Source organism: Danio rerio, chromosome 15 (assembly GCF_049306965.1).
Source record: "Danio rerio strain Tuebingen ecotype United States chromosome 15, GRCz12tu, whole genome shotgun sequence".
NCBI classification, from domain to species: domain Eukaryota; kingdom Metazoa; phylum Chordata; class Actinopteri; order Cypriniformes; family Danionidae; genus Danio; species Danio rerio.
Genome location: NC_133190.1, coordinates 18,784,339 through 18,809,147, shown reverse-complemented (window position 1 = coordinate 18,809,147; position 24,809 = coordinate 18,784,339). Strand labels below are relative to the sequence as shown.

At 32.6% G+C, this 24,809-nt stretch overlaps 1 protein-coding gene and 1 long non-coding RNA gene across 6 annotated transcripts in view; both read right to left on the bottom strand.

The window, feature by feature from the left end:
* Positions 1 to 5,630: 5,630 nt before the first annotated feature.
* p2rx8 (purinergic receptor P2X, ligand-gated ion channel, 8) overlaps positions 5,631 to 24,809 on the bottom strand; it is a 29,926-nt gene continuing 10,747 nt past the window's right edge. For 2 of the 5 annotated variants that reach the window (XM_073922807.1, XM_073922808.1), the window contains exons 11-13: positions 12,560 to 12,625; positions 6,460 to 6,533; positions 5,631 to 6,346 (exon numbers count right to left, since the gene is read on the bottom strand). In XM_073922807.1, coding sequence (XP_073778908.1) covers positions 6,283 to 6,346; positions 6,460 to 6,533; positions 12,560 to 12,625 — 204 coding nt within the window. In that variant the 3' untranslated portion in view covers positions 5,631 to 6,282. 5 annotated transcript variants of the gene reach the window in all.
* On the bottom strand, positions 8,065 to 11,159 carry LOC137487735 (uncharacterized). The gene is made up of 7 exons (XR_011006434.2): positions 11,081 to 11,159; positions 10,855 to 10,976; positions 9,910 to 9,993; positions 9,735 to 9,789; positions 9,560 to 9,635; positions 9,309 to 9,485; positions 8,065 to 8,970 (listed from the first exon to the last, which is right to left on the bottom strand). It is a non-coding gene; the product is annotated as an uncharacterized lncRNA (long non-coding RNA).

The window sequence follows — 24,809 nt, the reverse complement described above, 5'->3', positions numbered from 1 at the left end:
GTGTGTCGGGTCTCTTTTTGTCTGCTTGTGCAGCAGTTTCTTTAACAGAGTAGTGTTTAAAGTAAGCATGAAATCAAATGCAAATGTCAACCTTGCCATGAAAAAAAATTACATTTTCGCCAAATAGCAAAACCGTTTCTGCTTTTTTTTTGTGTGTTGGCTTGTATTTTACAAAAAATGTCTCTGTCAGCGTTTTTATACAATTCTATTTGATTTACTAAAGTCACACAAGTGGCAATTTCACATCCATAACAAAGAGATGGCACATCCATAACCAAGCTTTTTCCTTGTAAATGCAAAAATGTCAAATCAAATAAAAGCAATTATGTTTGTTCTATGAAGAGCCAACTCTTATCCTTTTGATTAGCATTGCTTCTTTTGGGTTGTGCAGTTTAATTGACTAAGTATGTTGTAAACTGTAAACTTACAGGCTTTTTTGTCACATACATAATTTGTTTATTTTGCACGTTTAAAAATATAAAAAAAATGTTTACAGGTTGATATGTTCCTGCTCCTACAACTCGTACTGCTCCCTCGACATTACTTTAATTCTGGTCCTCAGTGCTTGTCTTGTTTCTGCTTTGCATTTGAGTTTTACCGTGTTTTTTTAATTCATTCATCCGATCTCCAGGGCCTGGTTTTTCAAAAGTAATCCAGTAGGATTTTGCATCACAGATTGGATCAAATCTTGGAAATGGGTTAGTCAAAAGTGACAGAGGGATTTTGAATTAAGATCAGACCAATGATCACAAACTTATCAGATCAGAGAATGATCACAAACTTAATGGTTACTGATGGTATAAAAATTCTTTAATATTTGAAGCCGCATCTACTGAGATGGTAAACAACAAAACAATATCAAAGCAGTACTGTATTAATGTAGTAACAAAAAAATGTTGAATGTTTGTTGATTTCACTGTTTTTGTTTCTTACCATTAAAACAATCTATAGCTATGTTTCCATCCAAAGATGCAAATTAAATGTATGCGCAAAACTGGAAAATCGCATAAAAGACATGTGAACAAAGCAGCGTTTCCATCCAACCAGTCAAAAAGAACAAAATCGTCTCTTCCTGATTAACTGGTGGCAAATGTCAAAAGTAAAAACGGAATTTGCTGTGATAGGAGAAGCTGCGTCAATCTTTATCAGTATAAATAATTCATTCATCAATCATTTTTTTGTCGGCTTATCCCTTTATTAATCCAGGGTCGTCACAGCGGAATGAACAGCCAACTTATCCAGCACATTTCTACATAGCGGATGCCGTTCCAGCCGTAACCCATCTCTGGGAAACATCCACACACACATTCACACTACAGACAATTTAGCCTACCCAATTCACCTGTACCACATGTCTTTGGACTGTGGGGGAAACCTGAGCACCCACGCGAACGCAGGGAGAACACGCAAACTCCACACAGAAACGGCAACCTTCTTGCTGTGAGGCGACAGCACTACCTACTGCGCTACTGCGTCAGCCTTTAATAAATAATATTCATAAATATTTAATAATAAATATTTGATTGTTTCGTGTGCATATCCAAACTCACAAAAATATGTAGCTGGCTGTTTGTGGCCACTGGTATTTTGCCTACCTGTTGTTCTTTGCTTAGCCAGTAGGCTACACTGTTGGTTCCATTTAAGGCTCTGGTAAACAGGATTTAGTAATCCTAAAATTTGTTATTGGTGTATTACAGTGATCCAAGCCAATATTCCTTTAAAAAAAACTGTCATAAAAGATGAGTTCATCTTGAATAGCATAACAAGGAATTTCCACATGTGACCAGTTTGATCCAGATAAATTTTTTGGAAAAACTGGGCCCCGGTTTGGCAGGAGCACTTTTAGCTTGGCATAGAATTTGATTAAACCAGTAATATTGGCCAAAAAACATCATGATTTATGCTAAGCTAAGTTAGAAGTGCTCCCGCCAGACCTACAGATCAGCTGAATAGATAAAAAAAATATATGGTCAAACTCAAAAAAGTGACTTGTAAAATGAGTATATTTCAAAAAGAATATTGAGTGTTCCTTTAAAATGTGTGCGTTTTTTCTTCTACTTCAATCAGCAAGGTTTGTATGTGTAACGGTATATTTTCAGTGGCACTACCAGACATAAAAATTATTATTATTTTTCCAGTCAATATTTTTAATCCTCATTTTGTTGTCAAAATTTAACAGGGTTAATAAAACTACTATTTTGTTTGTACTGGTTTACACTTGTAATTTAAAAACAAATAACTGAGGACATTTGACTGCTCTTAAGAGAAATACTTTGAGGCACCTAAAAGAAGTCACAAACCTGAGACAACCTTCAACGTTATGATCCTAGCTAGGCTACGTGAACTGAAGTAAAATTAAATTAAAAGCAAATGGATATAAACAATATATTGTAAGATTACTAAACAACTCGCCAGAGAGATGTAAACATTTGGAGACCTCTCAGAATGAAGAGAAACTCAGGTAAATTGCTAAATGTTTCCTCAAATAGGGCTACTTACAATCCTGAAAAGAAAAATACAACCGTAACTTCCGGTCGAGTTTAATTTAATTAGGACTGAGGGGACTTCCGCTTATACCGTGCAGTTGTGGCCATAAGTGAATAAATTACTTTAATAAAATATTCAGTAAAATTAATATTATGCTGCTACCTGGCTCTGTTGGCGTTTCTGTGTGGAGTTTGCATGTTCTCCCTGCCTTCACATGGGTTTCCTTCCGGTGCTCCGGTTTTCCCCACAGTCCAAAGACATGCGGTACAGGTGAATTGGGTAGGCCAAATTGTCCGTAGTCTATGAGTGTGTGTGTGAATATTTCCCAGAGATGGGTTGCGGCTGAAAGGGCATCTGCTACGTGAAAACTTGCTGGATAAGTTGGCGGTTCATTCCGCTGTGGCGACCCCGGATTAATAAAAGGACTAAGCCGACAAGAAAATGAATGAATGAATGAATGAAACATAAAAACCAATTCGACAGGGTTTACAACTAAACACTGCCTCATTTCATCATTCACTCCCAGTGTTCGGTAAACCTGTCATTAGTGTATTTGTGGGCTCAATAATAATCTTGTCAAAGGGGTTTAAAGTGTCTACCATGTGCAGAAAAACACTTTATTTTTACATGGATTACCACCCACAGAATCTTGACAGATTTGGCACTTGCGTTGGAGCTCAGTTATCCTCGGGGCATTTGTGTGACACAGCTCTAATTGGCTTTGTGGGAAAGTGTGCCATGATACCATCGTCAAAGGAAACACGAGTTCACTGAGGACAGTTGGAAGTCTTTTGTCAAACTCTTCACTGCAATGAGTCAATGAATGAATCGCCATTTAGTGAATGTGGTGTATTTGTATTCATGAATTCTGCAGAATATTCAGAATATTCTGTAGAAATAATGACCTTTATTTAAAAAAAAGAAAGATAAAGAGACAATGTAGTATGTATTATGAACATGTATATTCTATAGAGGGGTCATTATCACTATAAAGTGCCATTGAGACAAGAATTTTCAAAACAAAGTTTGAGATTTTTTATTTTTTATGTTGTATTACTTAGACCTTAAGAAATGAATGTCCTGCACTTTTTATAAATAATCTGCAAGCAGAAAAAGAGTAAACAAAACTCAAATTATGTCAACCCTGTCACGGGCAAATTCAAAGTATGTTTTCATTGCAGTGTGATTATAAAATGCATATTTTCAGTAAGATAATGTGTCCTTTTACCAACCAAACTTTGTAGATTATGAAAATAGTCTATTTATGTTAATGAACTAATTGACAAAACATTTATTTCCCTATAAAATATGCAATCGTTGCACATTCTTTTCAAAATAAAATCCAATATCTAAAATATTTTGTCAAAGTTTCCAACAATATTATCTGGCCCTTACTGGTTAATTAAGGAATCACACAAGCTGTTTTGCTGAGATTATAATTAATTTGTTTATTTTCATAAAAAACAATATGACAGAGTGGACATTGGCGTGACAGGGTGGACAAAGGCTTTATTTAGTGAACTAAATATGGAGGAACATTTGAAAAACAACAGGCACAACAAGAAATATTAAAGGGTTCATATAAAAAGGTTGCAAAAGTTTTTAAGAATTCAACTTGTTTTCACTAACTACTGCAAACCACTGAGCCACCATGCCACCTATTCTGTATTCAACTAGGTTTTATCAATATGCAAATTAATGGGGAGTGCAAATCTTTACATTGTACATTGTATTGGAGGAGTGAGGGAAATGCTGGAAGCAACTCAAGTTAAACACCTTAATACTGTTTTGTTTTTTTCAGAAGGCAAATAAATTACAGATGTTCACATAAATGTACAAAATATGCTGTATTTTTATTTCAAACAGCCAACGAGCTCCATTATATGGACTTAAAAGGATATCCTTTATATCCACTGAGACAGATATAAAAGGTTTATATTGTAGTATGTCTGTGTATAAGTGTTGTAACATAAAAACATGAACTCATTAACAATCAAATATTAAATAAATAAATAAATAAATAAATAAATACAGTGTTATTAGCAATGCATATGTTCACCCTGTCAAGGAAGGATTTGTGACAGGGTGGTCATTGAGAGGGAGGACATTTTTGGCTAAAGATAGTATTTATTCAACATGTATAGTGTTTCCCTATTTAAGCTCTTTGTGCACAGTTTAAAAGCTATATTTATGATTTCTGATTTTCAAAAAAGTAATTAATATTTCACTATGACAGGGAGGTCACTTTAAGCTTGACAACATTCAGTTTCAAACACAATATGAGGAAAACACAGCAGATGTTTTTACCTCCTCTGAAGAAAGGCAAAATGGTAATGGGGATGCCAATGAGTCCATCAGAGGGTTTCTTAAAGGGATTTTAAATTTGTCATGAGAGGGTCATGATGTGGTAAATGTGGTGGATCAAACTCAAGGACACGTGCAAAATGATTAATGATATTATAAAAACAAAATAATAGAGATCAAAATGACTTATTTTGTCAAAAAACTTGTTAAAGACAAAATAATATTTTAAAATCTTTTTAATTTGATCTAATTTATCTACTTTTTAGACTGGCTGAGCAGTGTGTAGGACATGGCAAAATCACATCCAATGAAAGAATATGGCAAAATTTTACAAAAGCATATTTCAAAACACATAATTCTACCTGCATGTGTGTAAAGGTTTAACCAATTATACTAAAACATCAGCATTTCATTATTGTGCATTATGTTCATATAGGACTGATTCTATCTTGTGGGACATCATAGGCACTTTATTGTGATAATGACCCAGAGAGAACAAAAGGTGTGTTTTATTTGTGATCAGTTAGTGTCACACTTAGAAAGGATGATGCAAATACTCTCATTATATGGCTATTAAATGTTGGCATTTTGTAAAAGTATGTTTATCATGTACAGAAGTCCAATGTCACACTCCAGCTTTAAAAATGATATTGACCTAATTTGTAATCGCAATTTTGAGTGTTTTGTGAGTTCCTGTGACCTCTTCTGGTAACTTTGTGTAGCTACAACAGCTAACTATTTTTAAATATGTGTATATATGTTTAAAAAATGTATAATGGTTAATTGGTCATGACAATAAAAGGCAGCTTCACGATTCAAAATCACAATAAACAAATGAATCAAATACATTGAGTCAGTTTAATCATATATTAACATGCAATATACTTAAATGTGTAGTATAGCTGACCTTGAAGGTAATGCAGTAATTTAAAAAACTCTGTAATATGTTTTCATTTTCAGATTATGTTTACAATGCTAGACCAATAAAATTTTATAGAAAATATCAACAATTCACTCTGCAATACATGCTAGGCTTATAAATCTTGGAGCACCTTTAACAACGACATACATCTATTTAAAAAGACATTCTCAGTGATAAATATTAGGATTTCAGGTTTCTACAAGTCCATTAGACACTGAAATCACATACTGTAGCACATAACACATAGCTCAACATAAAACACAAATCTCTGCGATTTTATTTATATGCAATATATTATAGAAATAACATTTAGTAGATTTAAGCTCACAGATAGAGATTCTTGGATTTACAATTTTGTTGAAGAGTTAAGTGGTTGTAAACTATTTATTTGGGTTGAATTTAAACAAACAAATTATGTTGAACGTTATTAAATTTAATTTGTTGGATTAAATTCAACACATAAATTGTTTGCAACAGACATCATTTTTTCAGTGTATGAATGAGATTTCCTTTCAAATGTTTTAGAATCGCTGCTTTTCTTATATTTCGCAGCACATGCATCACCAAATTCAGTAACTGAACTTTCTTTTCGAATGATCTGGCATCTTTTGCAATGCGATTTCTTTGTCAGCCCTGAGGAGATATGAAATAAAGGTGATTAATGTTGTGTTGTGGCAGAATGAGTGATAATATATTTCTCAAACTATATCGTTAGTATTTCACAGAAACATGCTGCTATTACATACTTTATCAAGCTCTCAAACTTTGCATATTTCTTCTTCACCATAAACAACAGTATGACATCACAAATGTAAGAACCCTGGAAAATGTATACAAACCACAACATTAGGAATTTGTAATTTAGGTTTTGTGAATTATGCACGTTGATGTTAAATTATGCATATAGGCTTATTTTGATTTGTCTATATCTCTTACAATTTAAAAATAAAAAAAACTAATTCAATGTTAAAGAAACTATTATGTCTTTATACAGTTTTAATCATTACAATACAAATTAATGACTTAACAACAACAATGCTGAAGAAGGGTTGAATAATTATGCCATTCCCTTAGCTTTACATCAGTTTTATATGTAATGAAATCAATCAAATTAAATCAAGAAAAAAGCATCATTTTTTTGCAGTATTTATAAATTGTTTTATATTGTGTACATTTCATGATTTCAATAAATTAGAAATGCTTTTTTTAATAATAAATTTGATTAATCTTTTAAAACGGAGTCCAGAAAAATTCAAATGAAAAAAAAAGAAACAACAGAATTGCTCATATGAAACTAATTTCAAAGAATGCTAATGTGATATGAGTCATTTGTAAATGTATGTTACAAGGGGCCATCAGTTCCAAATGTTACTTTCATGAAATGTTTTTCATGATATTGTTTGGAAAAAAATATGGCTCATCCCAAATAGCTTAATTACAAATAGGATAAAAGAAGATTAATTTAGAATTCTTTATTGTACATATCCAGTGAATAGTCTCTTAGTACAATACAAAAAAGATATTGATACTAATTGTTCCTTTTGTAAGCAGCACAAAAGGAATTTTGTGTTGAAAAAATTTTAATTTTCTTTGGAAAGATTTTTCCTTTTTTGTAATTGAGAATGCTGATAAAGACTTTTCCTTTACTTTGGGAAAATGTTTTGTTTGGTTTTGTTAATTATAAAACAAAAGCTTTACATGAAAAGAAAATGTATTTCCTTAATCTTCCTATTAACAAAATTATATATACATAAATGTACACTTAAAGTTGAGGTCAGAATTATTAACCCCCCTGTGATTTTCTTTTATATTTCCCAAACAATGTTTAACAGAGCAAGGATATTTTCACAGTATGTCTGATACTATTTTTTCTTCTGGAGAAAGTCCTATTTGTTTTATTTTGGCTAGAATAAAAGCAGTTTTTAATTCTTTAAGAACCATTTTCAGGACAATTTTTTTCCCTTCAAGCGATTTTTTTTCAATAGTCTACAGAAAAAAACATTGTTATACAGTATATCGCCTAATTACCCTAACCTGCCTAGTTAACCTAGCCTTTATATGTCCCTGCAAGCTGTATATACACTCTCAGAAAAAAAGGTACAAAATTGTACCTTTTAGGGTACAAATGGCCCGTCACTGGGGTGGTACCCTTAAGGGTACAAATTTGTACCTCTATTTAAAGGTACAAAATTGTACCTTCTACATTTGTACCCTTTAAGGGACAATTTTGTACCCCCACCGAAGGTACAAAAATGTACCTTTTTATATTATATAGCATTTTCAGGGTACTGACCCAGGCATTTTGATCCATTGGTGACTGCATGCACAAATAAATAAATAAAACATTTCGGTTCGCAGATGTCCATTTTTATTTATTAATGTAGAAAATATTTCATTACAACTCACAACTGAATGTGTCAAGAAATAAAATTACACAGTAAGTATAAAGCAGACATGTAAAACAGTAAAAAGAACAATTTAGATAACAAATAAAAATTGTTCACTCACTGTACAGTATATAATCTACCCTTAATACAAAGACCACAAGAATACTGTTTAAGATTTATAAACACATTACACAGGCTACATCAAGTACTTCACTTTATAAAGTCCAAAGTATTTGTCTTTAGTCAGAATACTCAGTCATAATAAATAATTTGTCATCAAAATTTTCTCTGAATTTCAGAATGAAGGCAAACTTTCTCTATAAATTGCTTCAACAGTGCAGAAAACCAAAAACATCAGTAGCCTCTTCCTCAACATCAGTAGATTACTCCTCGACATCCTCAAGTGGAGTTGTAATTTGTTGTAACACAATATGTGTTTATGCTTTTGATAAACATGACATGTAAAGCATTCATATCTGGAAAATGTTCTTTGATAGTCATTAGGACCACAAGTTATTTAAAAATTTGCTTTATGCATGAATGACAGCAGTGTGCTGGATTAACTTGATGATTGTGATTATCCCAAGAGCATGTAGAGAAACAAAAAACAAGGTTGATCACTCTGGTAACTGGAGTAGATCGAGGCTCGTCACCGTCCACTGTTCATTCAAAACATTCCACAGCAGAAACATCAAGGTGTTCTTCTAATAAGATGGATATGTCAAAAATGTATATTCGTCCACATCATTAGCCCGGCCAATCGCAATCCCATCAACTCTGAAGACTGCCGTGACTCGTCTTGTTAACACAGTTGTCCAGTCGATGGCCTCGCCCAGTACTTGAACTGTTGGATGTGGTGAAGATGGTTCACTGTAAATGACAAAGCAATAATGACATTAATATCAGTCACTTTATCACTGATGAAGAGAAAAATCCACATGCATAGAAAGTAAAATAATTAATATTCACTGATTAAAAAAAAAAAAAGTATCACAGATTAAAAGACTAATATAAATTTCATTCATTCATTCAATTTCTTTTTGGCTTAGTCCCTTTATTAATCTGGGGTCGCCACAGTGGAATGAACCACCAACTTATCCAGCATGTTTTATGCAGCAGATGCCCTTCTAGCTGCAACCCAGTATTATGAAACATCCAGACACACTTATTCACACACACATTTATACACTACAGACAAATAAGCTTACCAAATTCAGCTATAGCGCATGTCTTTGGACTTGTGGGGAAACCGGAGCACTTGGAGGAAACCCTCACGAACACTGGAAGAATATGCAAACTCCTCACACAAATGCCAACTGACCCAGCCGAGGCTCGAACCAGCGACCTTTTTGCTGTAAGGTAACAGCACTACCCACTGCGTCATCCTAATATAAAGAATATCAAGAATTATAAAATGCATTTATCACAGCATATACTAAACAGAAAACAACATACGCACCTGAGCACAACGAAATGTTAAAGTGTCTCGCTTAACAAGGCTGGCAACATGAGAAGTGCTGCTGTAAAATCAATTCCTGGAACATAAGATGTGGCATACAAACAAATATGAATGAATCCATACAAAGCTAGAATTGAATAATATTAATCAAGTGGAGAAAGTTTAGAAAGTGTACCTTAGAGTCAGGTCCTTAGAATTCTTCAGTTGATCTCTCATCTTTCGATGAATACCTAGAAAATAATTTTAAACACGTGGGTGTACATTTATTGTTGTTTGTAAGTAAAAACCTACAAATTTAAAATAGTATGTAAGCCATTAAAACCATGGTATAGATAATGAGACATACTTACATCTTGTAACTGAGCCATGCTTTCATATGACATGCCTTCATTGGTCTGATGCTGTTAGCCTGCATTATGTTGTTCAATCTTGTCCTGAAATACAATTAGAAACTTCATAAACTTCTGGAAAGCAATAAGATAAAGCAATAACTATTTATTTATTTTGAGATATTAATAAAATAGGTAAAATAGCTCAAGGTAAGTTACCAGTTTTAGAACAAATAAGACAAATTATTACATTAAAGAACAAAGTATAACTTAAAACGTCGATTTATACAACGTGGTATGTTAATAGTTATTCTACATTAACATAAGTATAACGTTAAACAATAGTAAAGCACCAACATTTCTGGACATGAAAGTTTGTGGACACTCCTCAACATTAATGTAACTTAGACACTTAAACGAAGATATGTACAAGCATACACACGCCACGTTTGTAACTAGCCACGTTTACATAATCAGTTGCTTTGCCGGTGACAAAATTGTGATTTTTCTTCACAAAATGGCAATGTATATAACCGTCTAAAATTACATTTCCGCGGTCCACCGTGGCTAGAAAATGGCCTCAAAATATAAAACATTATCGATAATTACAAATTCCAGTATTAATAACAAAAGGTTTTATATCAAGGTATATGAAGACTTCAGTCGCGCCAGCTCTGGGCCACACCGCACATTACTCACGGCCCGATTCCGGTGCACGGTTACGGCAGCGTCGGCTCGCTGCTGCCGCCGCATCTGGCCCGAGTAACGATACAGCAGACGGACTCGGGCAGGCGAGAATCTAGCCGCAACTGGACCGAGTGTATTTTGCTATCTGGGTTGCGATTATATTCCGCCGTGGCAACACTTATTAATAAAGCAGTTAAGTAAGATATAAGGCGCGAATACGTAACGTAGGCGATAAAGGGAACTTTTACACCGAGAAAACTAACATCATATAATACTCACCTTCTATAACGTTATGTCCCTCGGTGACTTCGATATCATATTGTATTAACTTCTTTAATAAGCTGCAGACATCTTAGCAAACTCCATCCTGCAGGCCAACGTACACCAGTCAGCCCGGAGCACTTAAAGCGGGGGAAAGCCGAGACCCGAGAGTCAGACAAAATCAACAGAACACGGCTTCACATGTAAAAATGAGAATGAAAATATATCTTTAATACATTCTTACCTGAAAAATGTGGACTCCAAAATAGACTTTTCTTTGAAAAGCGTGCGAAGTTCTGTGTAAACAGCCAGCATACTCTACCGACCGCTGCCTCAGTAACAAACACTACTATAACGTCTCAACAAGCCAAATTCTTAAAGAGACAGCAACATCACCACCTGTATGAAGATGCTGTCCCTCTGCATGGTTCTTATTCTACATCCCATATATACTATAGGGACTTAAACAGTAAGCAAAGACCAGTATTTACGTTTTTTATGATTAAAATTACATTCAATTATAAATTAAATTATTAACGATTTTGAGAATTTTTAAAATTTAAATACATGAAAAAATTTTAATTATAAAAAATATTTAATTCAATCAATTTATTTATTATATTTATAAATTATGTATTTTAGTATTAATGTTTAGTATTAATGCATTTAAATTAGTGTTATATAGTGTCTTGATCTTATCATGAGCTGAGGGTACAATTTTGTTCCTATAGGGAAACAAAATATATAATTGTACCTTTAAAGGTTCCAAATTGGTCCTTTACGGTACAATTTTGTATCCAAATGTGCTATAAAAGGTACAAAAATGTACCTTTCAAACCTAAATCTGGACATTTGTACCTTTATAGCCCATTTGAGTACAAAATTGTACCCTAAGGACCAATATGGGACCTTTAAAGGTACACTTATATATTTTGTTCCCTCTAGGAACAAAATTGTACCTTTACTGTACCTTTTTTTCTGAGAGTGTAAGTGTCCTCAAACATATCTAGTTAAATATTATTTACTGTCATCATGGTAAAAATCAAATAAATCAGTTATTAGAAGTGAGTTATTAAAACTAGTATATTTAGAAATGTGTTGAAAAAATCTCTCCATTAAACAGAAATTGGGGAAAAAATAAACTGGGGGGCTAATAATTCTGACTTTAACTGTACAAACCAAACACTTTTTTATTATATTTTGCTTTCTAAAATACAGTATTACTTTGAAACTATTTCTAACTCTTTTACAAAAAAAACTTTAAAAACAACTGAAATTTGTATTTTACTTGACTTTTTGAAATTTGACTTTAACGCGTGATGTATATACCCCTTCTGTTTGATTTCTTTTTTCAAAAAAACTTTTTTTTTTATAATGTACTGTGATTGTATATTCTAATGTACTGTGATTGTATATTTATTTTCGCAAAATAAAAAATAAAAAAACATTACAATGGGCCTAGCTGCTCTGTAAAAAGCGATAAGTTGACTTTACTTATTTTTTAAAAAGAGAGTATTGTTGCCTATAATTATTAAGTAAACAAAATGTGTGGATAATTCTAAAAGTTAAGTTAATGGGCACTCTGAGTAAAATCAAATAGTTGCTTTTAAGGCAACATGTTAACTCACTTTTTAAAAGTGAAGTAACTTATCACATGTTATAGTGTAATACATTACCAAATGTCAAATATTGTTTTTATCATCAAGATCTGACACATACTTACCACAGCCATTAAAGTAAGAACGGAGGCGACATTAATAATGGTATGAATAATACTGAACTGGCTTGCCTGCAAAAGATTAAAAAAAAGAGAATTACATATTCACACATATAACTACACATTATTAAAAACATTCATCTGACCCTTTATTAGGTACACCTGATCAGCCAATCACGTGCAGCTCTATGCATTTATGAATGTAGACGTGGTCATGATGATCTGTTTCACTGAGTTTAAACTGAATGTCAGAATGGAGAAGAAAGGTCATTTAAATGACTTTAAGCATAGTATGTTGTACTAAACAGACCAGAACTGCTGATCTACTGGGATTTTCACATCAAGGTTATTATACAGTACTTTGACATTTTGAAAGTTTTCATTTTTATTTTGAAACTGTTTTTAAATTTGCTGTAAATTTCAGTTCAGTTTCGTTTCATTACTGGTTTTGTTTTAGATAATTATTTTGAACACATTTCTATTTAGTTTTTTATATATTTCACTTTAGTAAATCTAGTCGAGCAAAGTTAACAGAACACATCTAGTTTAGACCAGAGCAAAGTTTAGTGTTCAGTTTACCAACTTTTCTGCAAACCTCTTAGCAAAAAAACATAATTATAGTTTGAACAGTCCCACACTCAGAAAACCACACAGCTGAAACACGAAAGTAAAAATGATCAATGTCTGAGCAATTCAGACAATATTCTTCATATTAAACACCATTTGGTAGTTAAATTGACTTTTTCACAAATGAAGAAAAGGTGGTTTAGATGTTTTATATGATCTTGGCTGATTTGTTTGCATTAAAAGCGCATCGACAGGTGTTTTTCTATACAGCAGCAGGTAAGATTTACCACCACAGAACGAGTAATTATTAAATCTGAAAATGATTATCCTATTTACTGTAAATTACACAGTATTTAACTGTAATATAAACTTTTTTTAATGTAGGACAGTTTTGTTACTGTAATTTATAATTCTATTGTAAAAATTGCTGTATACTTTACAGTAAAAATATACATACAATTCTGTTAATACATATACAGCAAGATAAATTGTGCTGTAAATGCAAATTCTGTAATTTTGCTTTAACTGAGTTACAGAGCAGTATGTTACTGTAGATTGCATTAGGAAATGGTTATGTGTAATTGTTATTTTATTTCAGTTTTTCGGAGACTGTTGTTAGTTTCCTTTTTTTTTTGTTTTTTATTTATTGTGAATTTTTACATTTTATTTTAATTAATAAAAATGTTTTTTGACCAATGGTTTTGATATTCATTTACTAAAATAACATTGTTTTAGAGACAACCATCTCTAAATTAGAACATTCAATGAGCAGCAGTTCTGTATGTAAAATGCCTTGTATAAATGCAACAGTAACTCAAATAACCACTAGTTGTAGTCGGGGTCTGCAGAAGAGCATCTTTTAACATAAGACAACATGTCAGACCTTGAACTACAACAGTACAAAAAAATGGAGCATAGTGGTGACAACTCTGTCAGATAAGGCTAGGGTAATGCACATCAGCAGAGTAACTAAACAATGGAAGATTGGAAAATTGGTTTGATGAGTTTCAATTTCTGCTCCGACATTCAGCATTTGATGTAGACAACAGGAAAGCATGGATTTGTCAATGATTGATTTAGACTGCTTGTGGTGTGGGGGAGATTTTATCAGCACACTGTCTGCCCCTTAAGTACCAACTGCCGTTCATTTACAGTAAATGCCACAATTTATCGTACAGTATTGTTGCGGACCACATCCATTCCTTTATCACCACAATGCACTCATCTTCCGATGGGTACTTCCAGCAGGATAACATGCATGCCACAAAAATCTGATCATTTGGTTTCTTGAACATGAAAAGAAGTTCATACTCAAATGGCCTCCACAATCAAGTAGGGTCTGTTTGCAGACTGCTAGACAGGGCCATAACTTTTTTTTTTTTTTTTTTTTATAGTTTTGAAACATTACATAAAGTAAAAATACAACAATTGAGATATATATTATATCCATAAACATTACTATAATTACAAGAATCAAAATTAATGAAGTAATATATAACAGGAGAAAAAAAAAGTATACAAAATTGCAAAGGAAAAAAAATAAATAAAAAATTAATAAATAAGATAAAAAAAAAAACAAATATTACAAAATACTTCTATACATATAAACTAAAATAATAACTTAGGATACACTCATCGACTACAGCGGGGGATCAGAACTAGAAAAAAATTCCTTCATGAAAACTAACATTAAATCATTCTTTTTGTTTTTAATTTGCATTAGAGACTTTTTCAGATTTTCCATTTCTAATAAAAAAATATTACATTTTGGTACACATTTCGCAAATTTCTGTTTATGTATAAAATATTTACCTTGTAAAATGTAGAAGTTAACAACATACTCGAATGTTCTTTTTGTGTGTGAAAAAGTGCAAATCACATCCTTTAAAGATAGCCTGTAATTAACATTTCTTTGCCCAAATAACACGTCACTAACATCATTCCAAAATTTACGAGAGGCATCACAGTTATAGAAAAGATGAGATAAGTCTTCCTCATGTATATTACAAAATGTGCAAGTACTCTCAATATCCATGAATTTAGATAAAGTTGCTTTGCAAGGATACATTTTGTGAAGTATTTTAAAGTGCACTTCTTTAACCTTATTTAAAAGGCAAAATTTAAAGGGTATTGACCAGGTAGCTTTCCAATTAATATTAATAATTTTTTCATTCCAATAATATTTCCCTCTAGGGGATATTTTGTGTTTAGATTGAAAGACTTGTCTAATTTTTTTATTATTATATGATGGAGAAAGTATGTCAAAACTGTCAATTTTTAATTCTGGGAGTATCTTTTTAACGCCTCCATAAGAAAGGTGATTATTAATTAGTTGTATTAAGCCAGCTGGAATAGCCTTAACCACTTGGTGAAATTCTTTAAAAGGAATTGGAAAGTTATGTATCCTCATAAAATCTTCATAAGATAGTATGTTTCCATTATCATAGAACAAATCTGTTACAAAATATATGTTTCTTTGATACCATTTATGTAAAAATAAAGATTTGTTTCTAGAGGTAATGAGATAATTATTCCATAAAAGAACTTTATGAGGAGAAAAGTTATGCTGAAAACAAATTTTCCAAGCGAATAATACTTGCTGGTGAAATTTGGACAATTTGAGTGGCAATTTTCCAGGAAGATAATTGCATCTCAGGAGAAAAGACAGCCCTCCAAGCTTCTGAAAGATAAATTGAGGTATAAAGAACCACATCGAGTTTTCATATTTTAGACAATTTCTTAACCAATTAAGTTTAAATGTATTGTTAATATCAAAAAAATCTATCATCTCTAATCCACCTTCTACTCTTTTACCTGATATAACGTCCTTTTTTAATTTATGTGGTTTTTTTTTCCATATAAAATCTAAGAAGGATTTGTTAATATTTTTGGAAATGTCATCACTAACATGCATAGAAAGAGCAGGATAAACAAGTCTAGATAGGCCTTCAGCTTTGGATAGTAAAACTCTTCCAAAAATTGTAAGATCTCTTTGCAGCCAATTATTTAAAATAAATTTAGTTTTCTGAATTTTTGACACAAAATTAAGTTGTTCACAAGCAGTATTATTTTTAGAAATAAAGATTCCAGACAGGGCCATAACATGAAGGGGCATCATTTGTAGTAAAGGTGTAACCCGAAGTTATCTAGTCCCATGTGTCAAAATTATGTTGTCAGCAAGATTACAGTACCCATCACAGTTATTAACGTTTACACCTTTCCCAACCCTAAACCCAACCGTCACAGTTATTAACTTTTATAACTACTCCACACCTAAACCCAATATTACAGTTATTACGTCTACACTTTCCTCAACACTAAACTCAACCGTCACAGTTATTAACTTTTATAACTACTCCAGACCTAAACCCAACCATCACATATATTAACATCTACACCTTTCCCAAACCTATACCCAACCGTCAGTTATTGACGTCTATACCTACTCCACACCTAAACCCAACTATTACAGTTATTAGCGTCTACACCTTCCCAAACACTAAACCCAACTGTCACAGTTTTTAACTTTTATAACTACTCCACACCTAAACTCAACTATTACAGTTATTAAGGTCTACACCTTCCCCAACCCTAAACCCAAATATCACAGTTATTACTGTCTACTCCTTCCCCAACACTAAACCCAACCGTCACAATTAGGGATGCACCAATATGGATTTTTTGGATGATACCGATAACCGATAATTCTTTAGACTAGGAGGCCGATAGCCGATATAAATATATGGCTGATGATTATAAATATTTCAAAATGTTATATATACACTGTTAGACCTTACCGGGGTTTTTTACAGTAGAACACTGGCAACACTGTTGCCAGCCACTCACTGTAAAAGTTTGGTTAGAGTAAGTAACTGGCAACAGTGTTGCCAGTTAATTACTGTAACTGAACCATTACAGTGAGTGGCTGGCAACAGTGTTGCCAGTTATTTACTGTAACTGAACCATTACAGTGAGTGGCTGGCAACAGTGTTGCCAGTTATTTACTGTAACTGAACCATTACAGTGAGTGGCTGGCAACAGTGTTGCCAGTTATTTACTGTAACTGAACCGATACAGGGAGTAGCTGGCAACAGTGTTGCCAGTTAATTACTGTAATAGAGCAGCAGTGGTAACTAACTGGAAACTATGTACAGTTAATTACTGTATTGTAGTGTTACAAATCACAGCATTATACTGCATACACATTAATAGTATGTCATATATAGTTATTGTAGTGTTACTAAAATTAATCAGTATTCTTAGCTGTTATTTAAAAATAGAAGGCATGAAATTTTTCAGACAATTTTATTTTATTGTTTTGGCACGAAACAAATAAATAACAGAAAAAGTATAACAAAATTAAGAAATCAGCAGATATAAATATTGTCTTGCATATTACAGGTCTGCACAGTAAGGCTGCAGTTACACTAACATTTGAGCAAGCAAAATTCTGTCATACGGCACTGCGAAGTGGAATTAAACAAAGCGAGTAGTGGAATTAAACAAAATAATTAGAGATTGAAAAAGCAAGCCAGAGAGGTCATGTTCTGATCTTTGATTGGTATCAAGCAATCACATGATGTGATTTCGCATGTCAGCGTTCTCCAAGCTTGAACTTTCCAATGCTGCGAATTATGAAATTTGTCGCATGAGCTATCATTCCAGGTCTGCAGTACTCACATGCCTATGAATGGAAGTCTATAGGGAGAAAAGTGCAGTGTGACCGGGACTTTAAGCTGTAACTCTAATTAAACACACCTGATCAAACTAATTAAGGCTTGTTAGAAATCTACAGGTAATGTTGAAGCAGGGTGGGAACTAAACTCTGCTGCGCTGCAGTTCTCCAGGAACTTGGAGTTTGACCCCCATGGTATACAGCAGTGGTGCTCAGTCCTGTTCCTGGATATCTACCTTCCTGCAGATTTCAGTTGCTACCAATATCAAACACACCTGCCTGTAATTATCACCTGGTGTTCAGGTCCTAATTAATTGGTTTAGGTGTGTTTGAAATGAATAGCAACTAAAATCTGCAGGAAGGTAGATCAGCAAATGAACAGCAAAAAACACAACATAATTATTTTAAATTTTAAAGTTTTAAATAATTAAAAACTGTGTTAAATCTCAATAAAAAGTTTAAAGTAATTATAAAAAATAAAGTTGGCAACACCGAAAAACCAAAGGATCCAATCTTTTATTGTTATAATTATCTCATGACAACAAACTTTATTATTGTTTCTAATATAAATTCATAGGTGGAAACACTGCTCTGAAAAATACTTAGCAACAAACTCACAACCTGGGACCGGACAGTGGAGCTTTTGTGTGTGGATGGCTATGTGTATCATGTTTTTGTGATTCCCTGTGACGATGTGCACAAGTTACCTTACTGAGATGAAGGAATTTAATTTTGGCTTAGTTGCCAGAAAGATACATACAACTTTTAGCATCTGTACATTATGGCAGTATGCAATATCCAATAAATACTTAAACAAAAGTAATGTAAGAAGTTATATGAGGAGAGGCTAACTAGCTAACAATGTAGCTTTCAAGTACACAGTTCAAGATAACAACAATATAACTTAAAACACAGCCTTATTTTAGAAACCCTCAAAAACATTTGAACACATTTTACTTACTCATTATAGATTCTTATTTAAAGCCTAAAACATATCAGACTCTACATCTGAATTGATGGACAGAGAATAGAGCACACTCAGCAGTAAACAAATCAAACACCTGGCTCCCTTAAAGGGCCAGCATTTTCTGAAAACTATTTCTAACACCTTTGTGTTTAGAATAAGACAGACAGCCTGTGGGAGTGTATGGTGATGCCTAAATCATTATTTTCTGCCTTTAAAATGCGCGTCTCTATAAATAGCAACATAAACCATCAGAGAATTTATTGGAATTAATTTTTGCACTACACAATTTCATACAAAGTCTACACCTTTCACAGTAAAATAATGTGTTAATAAATAATAAATGTTTTCTTTTATTACAGCAAAACACTGGCTATTTTGCAGTTATTTACTGCACAATCTACAGAGTAGCAGTGCAGTTATACTAATTAAACACACCTAATCAAACTAAATCTAAAGGTAGTGTGTTGAAGCAGGGCTGGAACTAAATTCTGCTGGGCTGCGGCCCTCCAGGAGTTTTACATCCCTGGTACATAGCATATTTTGGTACATAATATGGAATTACATCCCTGTTTTACATCCCTGGTACATAAGGAATTGCCTACATTTATCACAATCATGCACATATCATTGAATAAAAACAATAATATACAAACAATATACAAACGTCATCCAAAGCAAAAAAATAAAAAATAAATAAATAATCTGATCCTCATGTTGTTTCAAACCTGTAGTAATAATAATAATAAAAAACAAATAACCTGATTAATACATTTATTTAGGAAAGTCTTTATACTATACTGTTAATGCCATTTTTACTAACTTCATTTGAAGTTTTCCAAACAAATTCATTGAGTCTCTGCGAAAATGTATGTACGTGCTGTTTAACATATTTTTTAAATAACACATTTTTACTAGTTAATTAGCAAAATACTAATATTCAGCTTAAAGTGCAATTTAAAAGCTTAACTATTGACTAAACTAGGCAAATTAAATTAATTATAGAAAAGTAAACAAAGTTATAAAAATGATTGTGATAATTTGGTTGCTCTGTGTGAATATTTTTGCCTTTAAATGCATCTCGTCGATATCTTTACCTTTTAATTAGCTCTGTGACATTGACATTGGTTGACTCCTGATACTCAATGTTAAAAACATAAAAGGAACCAAAGAAAACACAGAGATGGCTGCAGAGAAATTTAGCTTATCATCAATGCATTGTCTCACTTTCTCCTCAATACTGACCATACACATACCAAAACTGAACAGTATATATATATATATATATATATATATATATATATATATATATATATATATATATATATATATATATATATATATATATATATATATATATATATATATATATATATATATATATATATATATAGCAACATAAAGCAGTACATGGGGTAATAATGGTTGAGCAGTAATTTACCATTTATTATCACAGTAACTATCTGTAATCGGTACATAAAGTAAATTACTGTAATTTATTCTTTGCACTACAAAATTTCATACAAATCCTGCTTCTTTTACAGTAAAATACTGTTTCCTTTTAATACAGCAAAACACTGGCTATTTTACAGTTATTTACTGCATAATCTACAGTAAGGGTTAACAGTGTACAGCAAACTTCATAAAAGCTGAAACTCCACTCTTTTGAACTAAATAGTCTATACTCGAAGCAAAAAAGCTATGATTTCAAAATTGCAAGGTGATTATATAGACCTATATTCAAGATTTCACACAAATCAGCATGCAAAAAATGCATTATTTCATTTTCTTCATAGCAAATTAACATTCAAATTGACTGTTGCATAAAATTAAAAAGGTTAAATACCAAAATGGGATTTAATTAACAAGCAAGTTAAATATATTTTAAATAAGATGAAAATTAAAGAGCTAAGGACTAAAACCAGCTCAAATGTTCTTGAATAAAACAGTTTACAGTAATGTACATGTGTACATTATATATATGTTTATATATATATATATATATATATATATATATATATATATATATATATATATATATATATATATATATAAATATATATATATATGTATTATTATATACATATATATGTATTATATATATACATATGTCATGTCCGAAAAAGCCTTTTTTAGAGGTGTTTTGACAGTTCAAAGCCACTGTACAAGTGAAAAGCTAGATACTGAATGTATTATTTTTAAAAATGCATCCTATTTGGCGTTTTAGATTCTTTTGAACACGTAGCATCAACGCTTCTGTGTTCGTTCTTGCTGTCAATCGCGGGGAAAATGATCGATGAAAAGTTTATGATAAACCGCTGTGAGGGCGCAGACGGATTTTGATACAAACCTGATCATTGAGCTCAGATGACTTTATGACAAACACAGAGCAGAATATAAAGACAGAACGTGTGGCTCGTATGCTGTATTCAGTGACCGGTGCACCCAGGCTCTCCCCTGTTGTTCTGTGAAGGCTCAAGATCTATGTGTGTGTGAAGCCTATCAGATCTATGTGTGTGTAAGTGCGTGCGGTGAAAGCTCTCGCGTGCTCGTTATAATCAATATGAATATTCTGATCAAACTGAATACAATCTTACATCAACAACACATGGGAAGCAACGCGTTGATAATAACAAATAATTGTATTAGATTAAAAACCTTCCATAAAATTTTTTGTTTAGCGCGTCATGTGTGCAGGTCAGTTTGGTGTGTGTGTATGTGTGTGTGTGTGAAGCGAAGAGGGAGAGACAGAAAAGAGGAGCGCTTTTTTCGGGTCCTCGTTCATTCACCGGCTGCAACTAGAGCTGGGCGATTTTTCTGATTTTTAGATTAATTCGAATTTACATTTTAAGACGATTTAATTTTGAATGAAATCGAGAAATCGCGATTTTTAAAAGTATATATACTTAATACATTATAATGGTGCCAATGCGCTTGGGTTCACTCTCTGTATGAAGCAGGAAGCACACCAGAAGCGCCTCTCGGCGACGCACCACACAGCACCACGCCATAGATTTTAGAATTCTAAACAGGTTTCTATACATACAACGGCGCCGCCCAGCCACGATTCACGAAGCAGTTCATATTTCAGCCGGCCCACAGAGCGCCATCTGATAAGTTTCATGTTAAATATCATGTGAATGTGCGCGTTTGGTGTGTAAAAGTTTAAACTTTCATGTCCGCGCGGTGTTGCGGCGCTTCTGGTGTGCGACCTGCTTGACTGCCTGTTAAAGCGTTAAGTCATGTAGGATTTTATTTGTTGCACATCTGTGTGGATTGTCAAGACATATTCCCTCATCAAGTAGATAAACTCGATCTTAACATGTATGAAGGACGTAAAAGCCTGCCATGTGAAAAACCGTGTCGATCTTTTGGTTTGAACACGAGGTAAGGGGCTGTAGCAGTGAAAATGAAAGTACCCGCCTCCATGACGTCATTTAGCGGACCTAGTTGAAAACCAGACAGATCAGCCAGCATAATACAGAGAGTGGAGCAAAGTGCATCAAATGATCGGTATTTAAAAGGGGGAAAAATAAAAAAAGATTAAATATATTATTTTATATCAGACACACATGTGGTGCTTTTATTTGCTCCTGCTATACATCCACAACTTCACACATTGGGTTAAATTAGGCTTTACATTTTCCATGTTCAGTCCTTTTTCTTCCACTGTATCTTTTTAAGAAAAAGGCAGCAGCATTACAACCTGTCATTCAATCTAAAGACAAAGTCAAAGCCGAGCTGACAGCCAGTCTTTCCTAGGCTCAGCAAAACTAGCAAAAATACCTCTGTATTCCTGCAAGTGCAATATTTACACAAATATTTCTTATTCAAATCTTCAGCAACGCTATTTAACTCGTGAATTTGTTTTACATTTATTTACACCTTGACTGATTTTTGTATGACATGGCCATTAAAAATACAATGTTCCTTAACTAGATGGTTTTTCAAGTTACTTATAAAGAGAATGTTACTTCAGTCATGTTGTAATGTTTTGAGAAGACTAGTGACACAATAAAAAAAAAAATCGAAATCGTGAATCGGTCAAACTTTATAAAAAACCTAGATTTTTTTTTTTTTTTTTGCTAAATCGCCCAGCCCTAGCTGCAACTAAAAGAATTAACCCCGAAACTAATATTATTCGGCCCTGGAGTAATAAGTAAATCTCCCTGCTATCTTTAACACAACAAAGAGACAGAGCAGGAAAGGCTTTCATACACTGTTAACCCTTACTGTAGATTATGCAGTAAATAACTGTAAAATAGCCAGTGTTTAGCTGTAATGAAAAGAAACAGTATTTTACTGTAAAAGGAGCAGGATTTGTATGAAATTCTGTAGTGCAAAGAATAAATTACAGTAATTTACTCTATGTACCATTACAGATATTTACTGTGATAATAAATGGTAAATTACTGTTCAACCTTTACTGCCCCATCTATTCTGATGCTTTATGTTGCTATTTTATATTTATTTTATCTCTGTGTTTTCTTTGGTTCCTTTTATGTTTTTAACATGGAGTATCAGGAGTCAACCAATGCCACAGAGCTTATTAAAAGGTAAGTGTAAGATATGGACGAGATGCATTTAAAGGCAAAAATATTCACACAGAGCAAAGAAATTGTCACAATAATTTTTATAACTTTGTTTACTTTTTCTATAATTAATCTAATCTAATTGCCTAGTTTGACTTATAGTTAAGTAATTGCACTTTCAACTGAATATTAGTATTTTATATATATATATATATATATATATATATATATATATATATATATATATATATATATATATATATATATATATATATCTTAAACAACACGCACATACAATTTTGCAGAGACTCAAGAATTTGTCAGGAAAACTGGCAAGTAAAAGTGCCATTAACAGTATAAAGGCTTTCCTAAATAAATGTATAAATCATGATATTTGTTGTGTTTTTTATTATTTTTACCACAGATTTGGAACGACATGAGAATCAGATTATTTATTTATTTATATTCTATGGATGAAGTTTATATTATAGCATATTTTTATTGTTTTATTAAACAATATGTGCATAACTGTGATAAATGTAGGCAGTTGCTTTGAAAATATGCTATGTACCAGGGGTGTCAAACTCCTGGAAGGCCACAGCCTAATAGAATTTAGTTCCAGCCCTGCTTCAACACACTACCTTTAGATTTAGTTTGATCAGGTGTGTTTAATTAGTATAACTGCACTGTTACTCTGTAGATTGTGCAGTAAATAACTGTAAAAAACAATGATTTAGGCATCACCACACACTCCCACAGGCTGTCCGTCTTATTCTAAACACAAAGGTGTTAGAAAGAGTTTTCAGAAAATGCTGGCCCTTTAAGAGAGCCAGGTGTTTGATTTGTTTACTGCTGAGTGTGCTCTATTCTCTGTCCATCAATTCAGATGTAGAGTCTGATATGTTTTAGGCTTTAAATAAGAATCTATAATGAGTAAGTAAAATGTGTTCAAATGTTTTTGAGGGTTTCTAAAATAAGGCTGTGTTTTAAGTTATATTGTTGTTATCTTGAAATGTGTACTTGAAAGCTACATTGTTAGCTAGTTAGCCTCTCCTCATATAACTTCTTACATTACTTTTGTTTAAGTATATGTATTTATTGGATATTGCATACTGCCATAATGTACAGATGCTAAAAGTTGTATGTATCTTTCTGGCAACTAAGCCAAAATTAAATTCCATCATCTCAGTAAGGGAACATGTGCACATTATCACAGGGAATCACAAAAACATGATACACATAGCCATCCACACACAAAAGCTCCCCTGTCCGGTCCCAGGTTGTGAGTTTGTTGCTAAGTATTTTTCAGAGCAGTGTTTCCACCTATGAATTTATATTTGAAACAATAAAAAAGTTTGTTGTCATGAGATAATTATAAAAATAAAAGATTGGATCCTTTGGTTTTTCGGTGTTGCCAACTTTATTTTTGTTTTCTATAATTATTTTAAACTTTTTGAGATTTGAAAGAGCTTTTAATTATTTAAAACTTTAAAATTTAAAATAATTATTTTGTTTTTT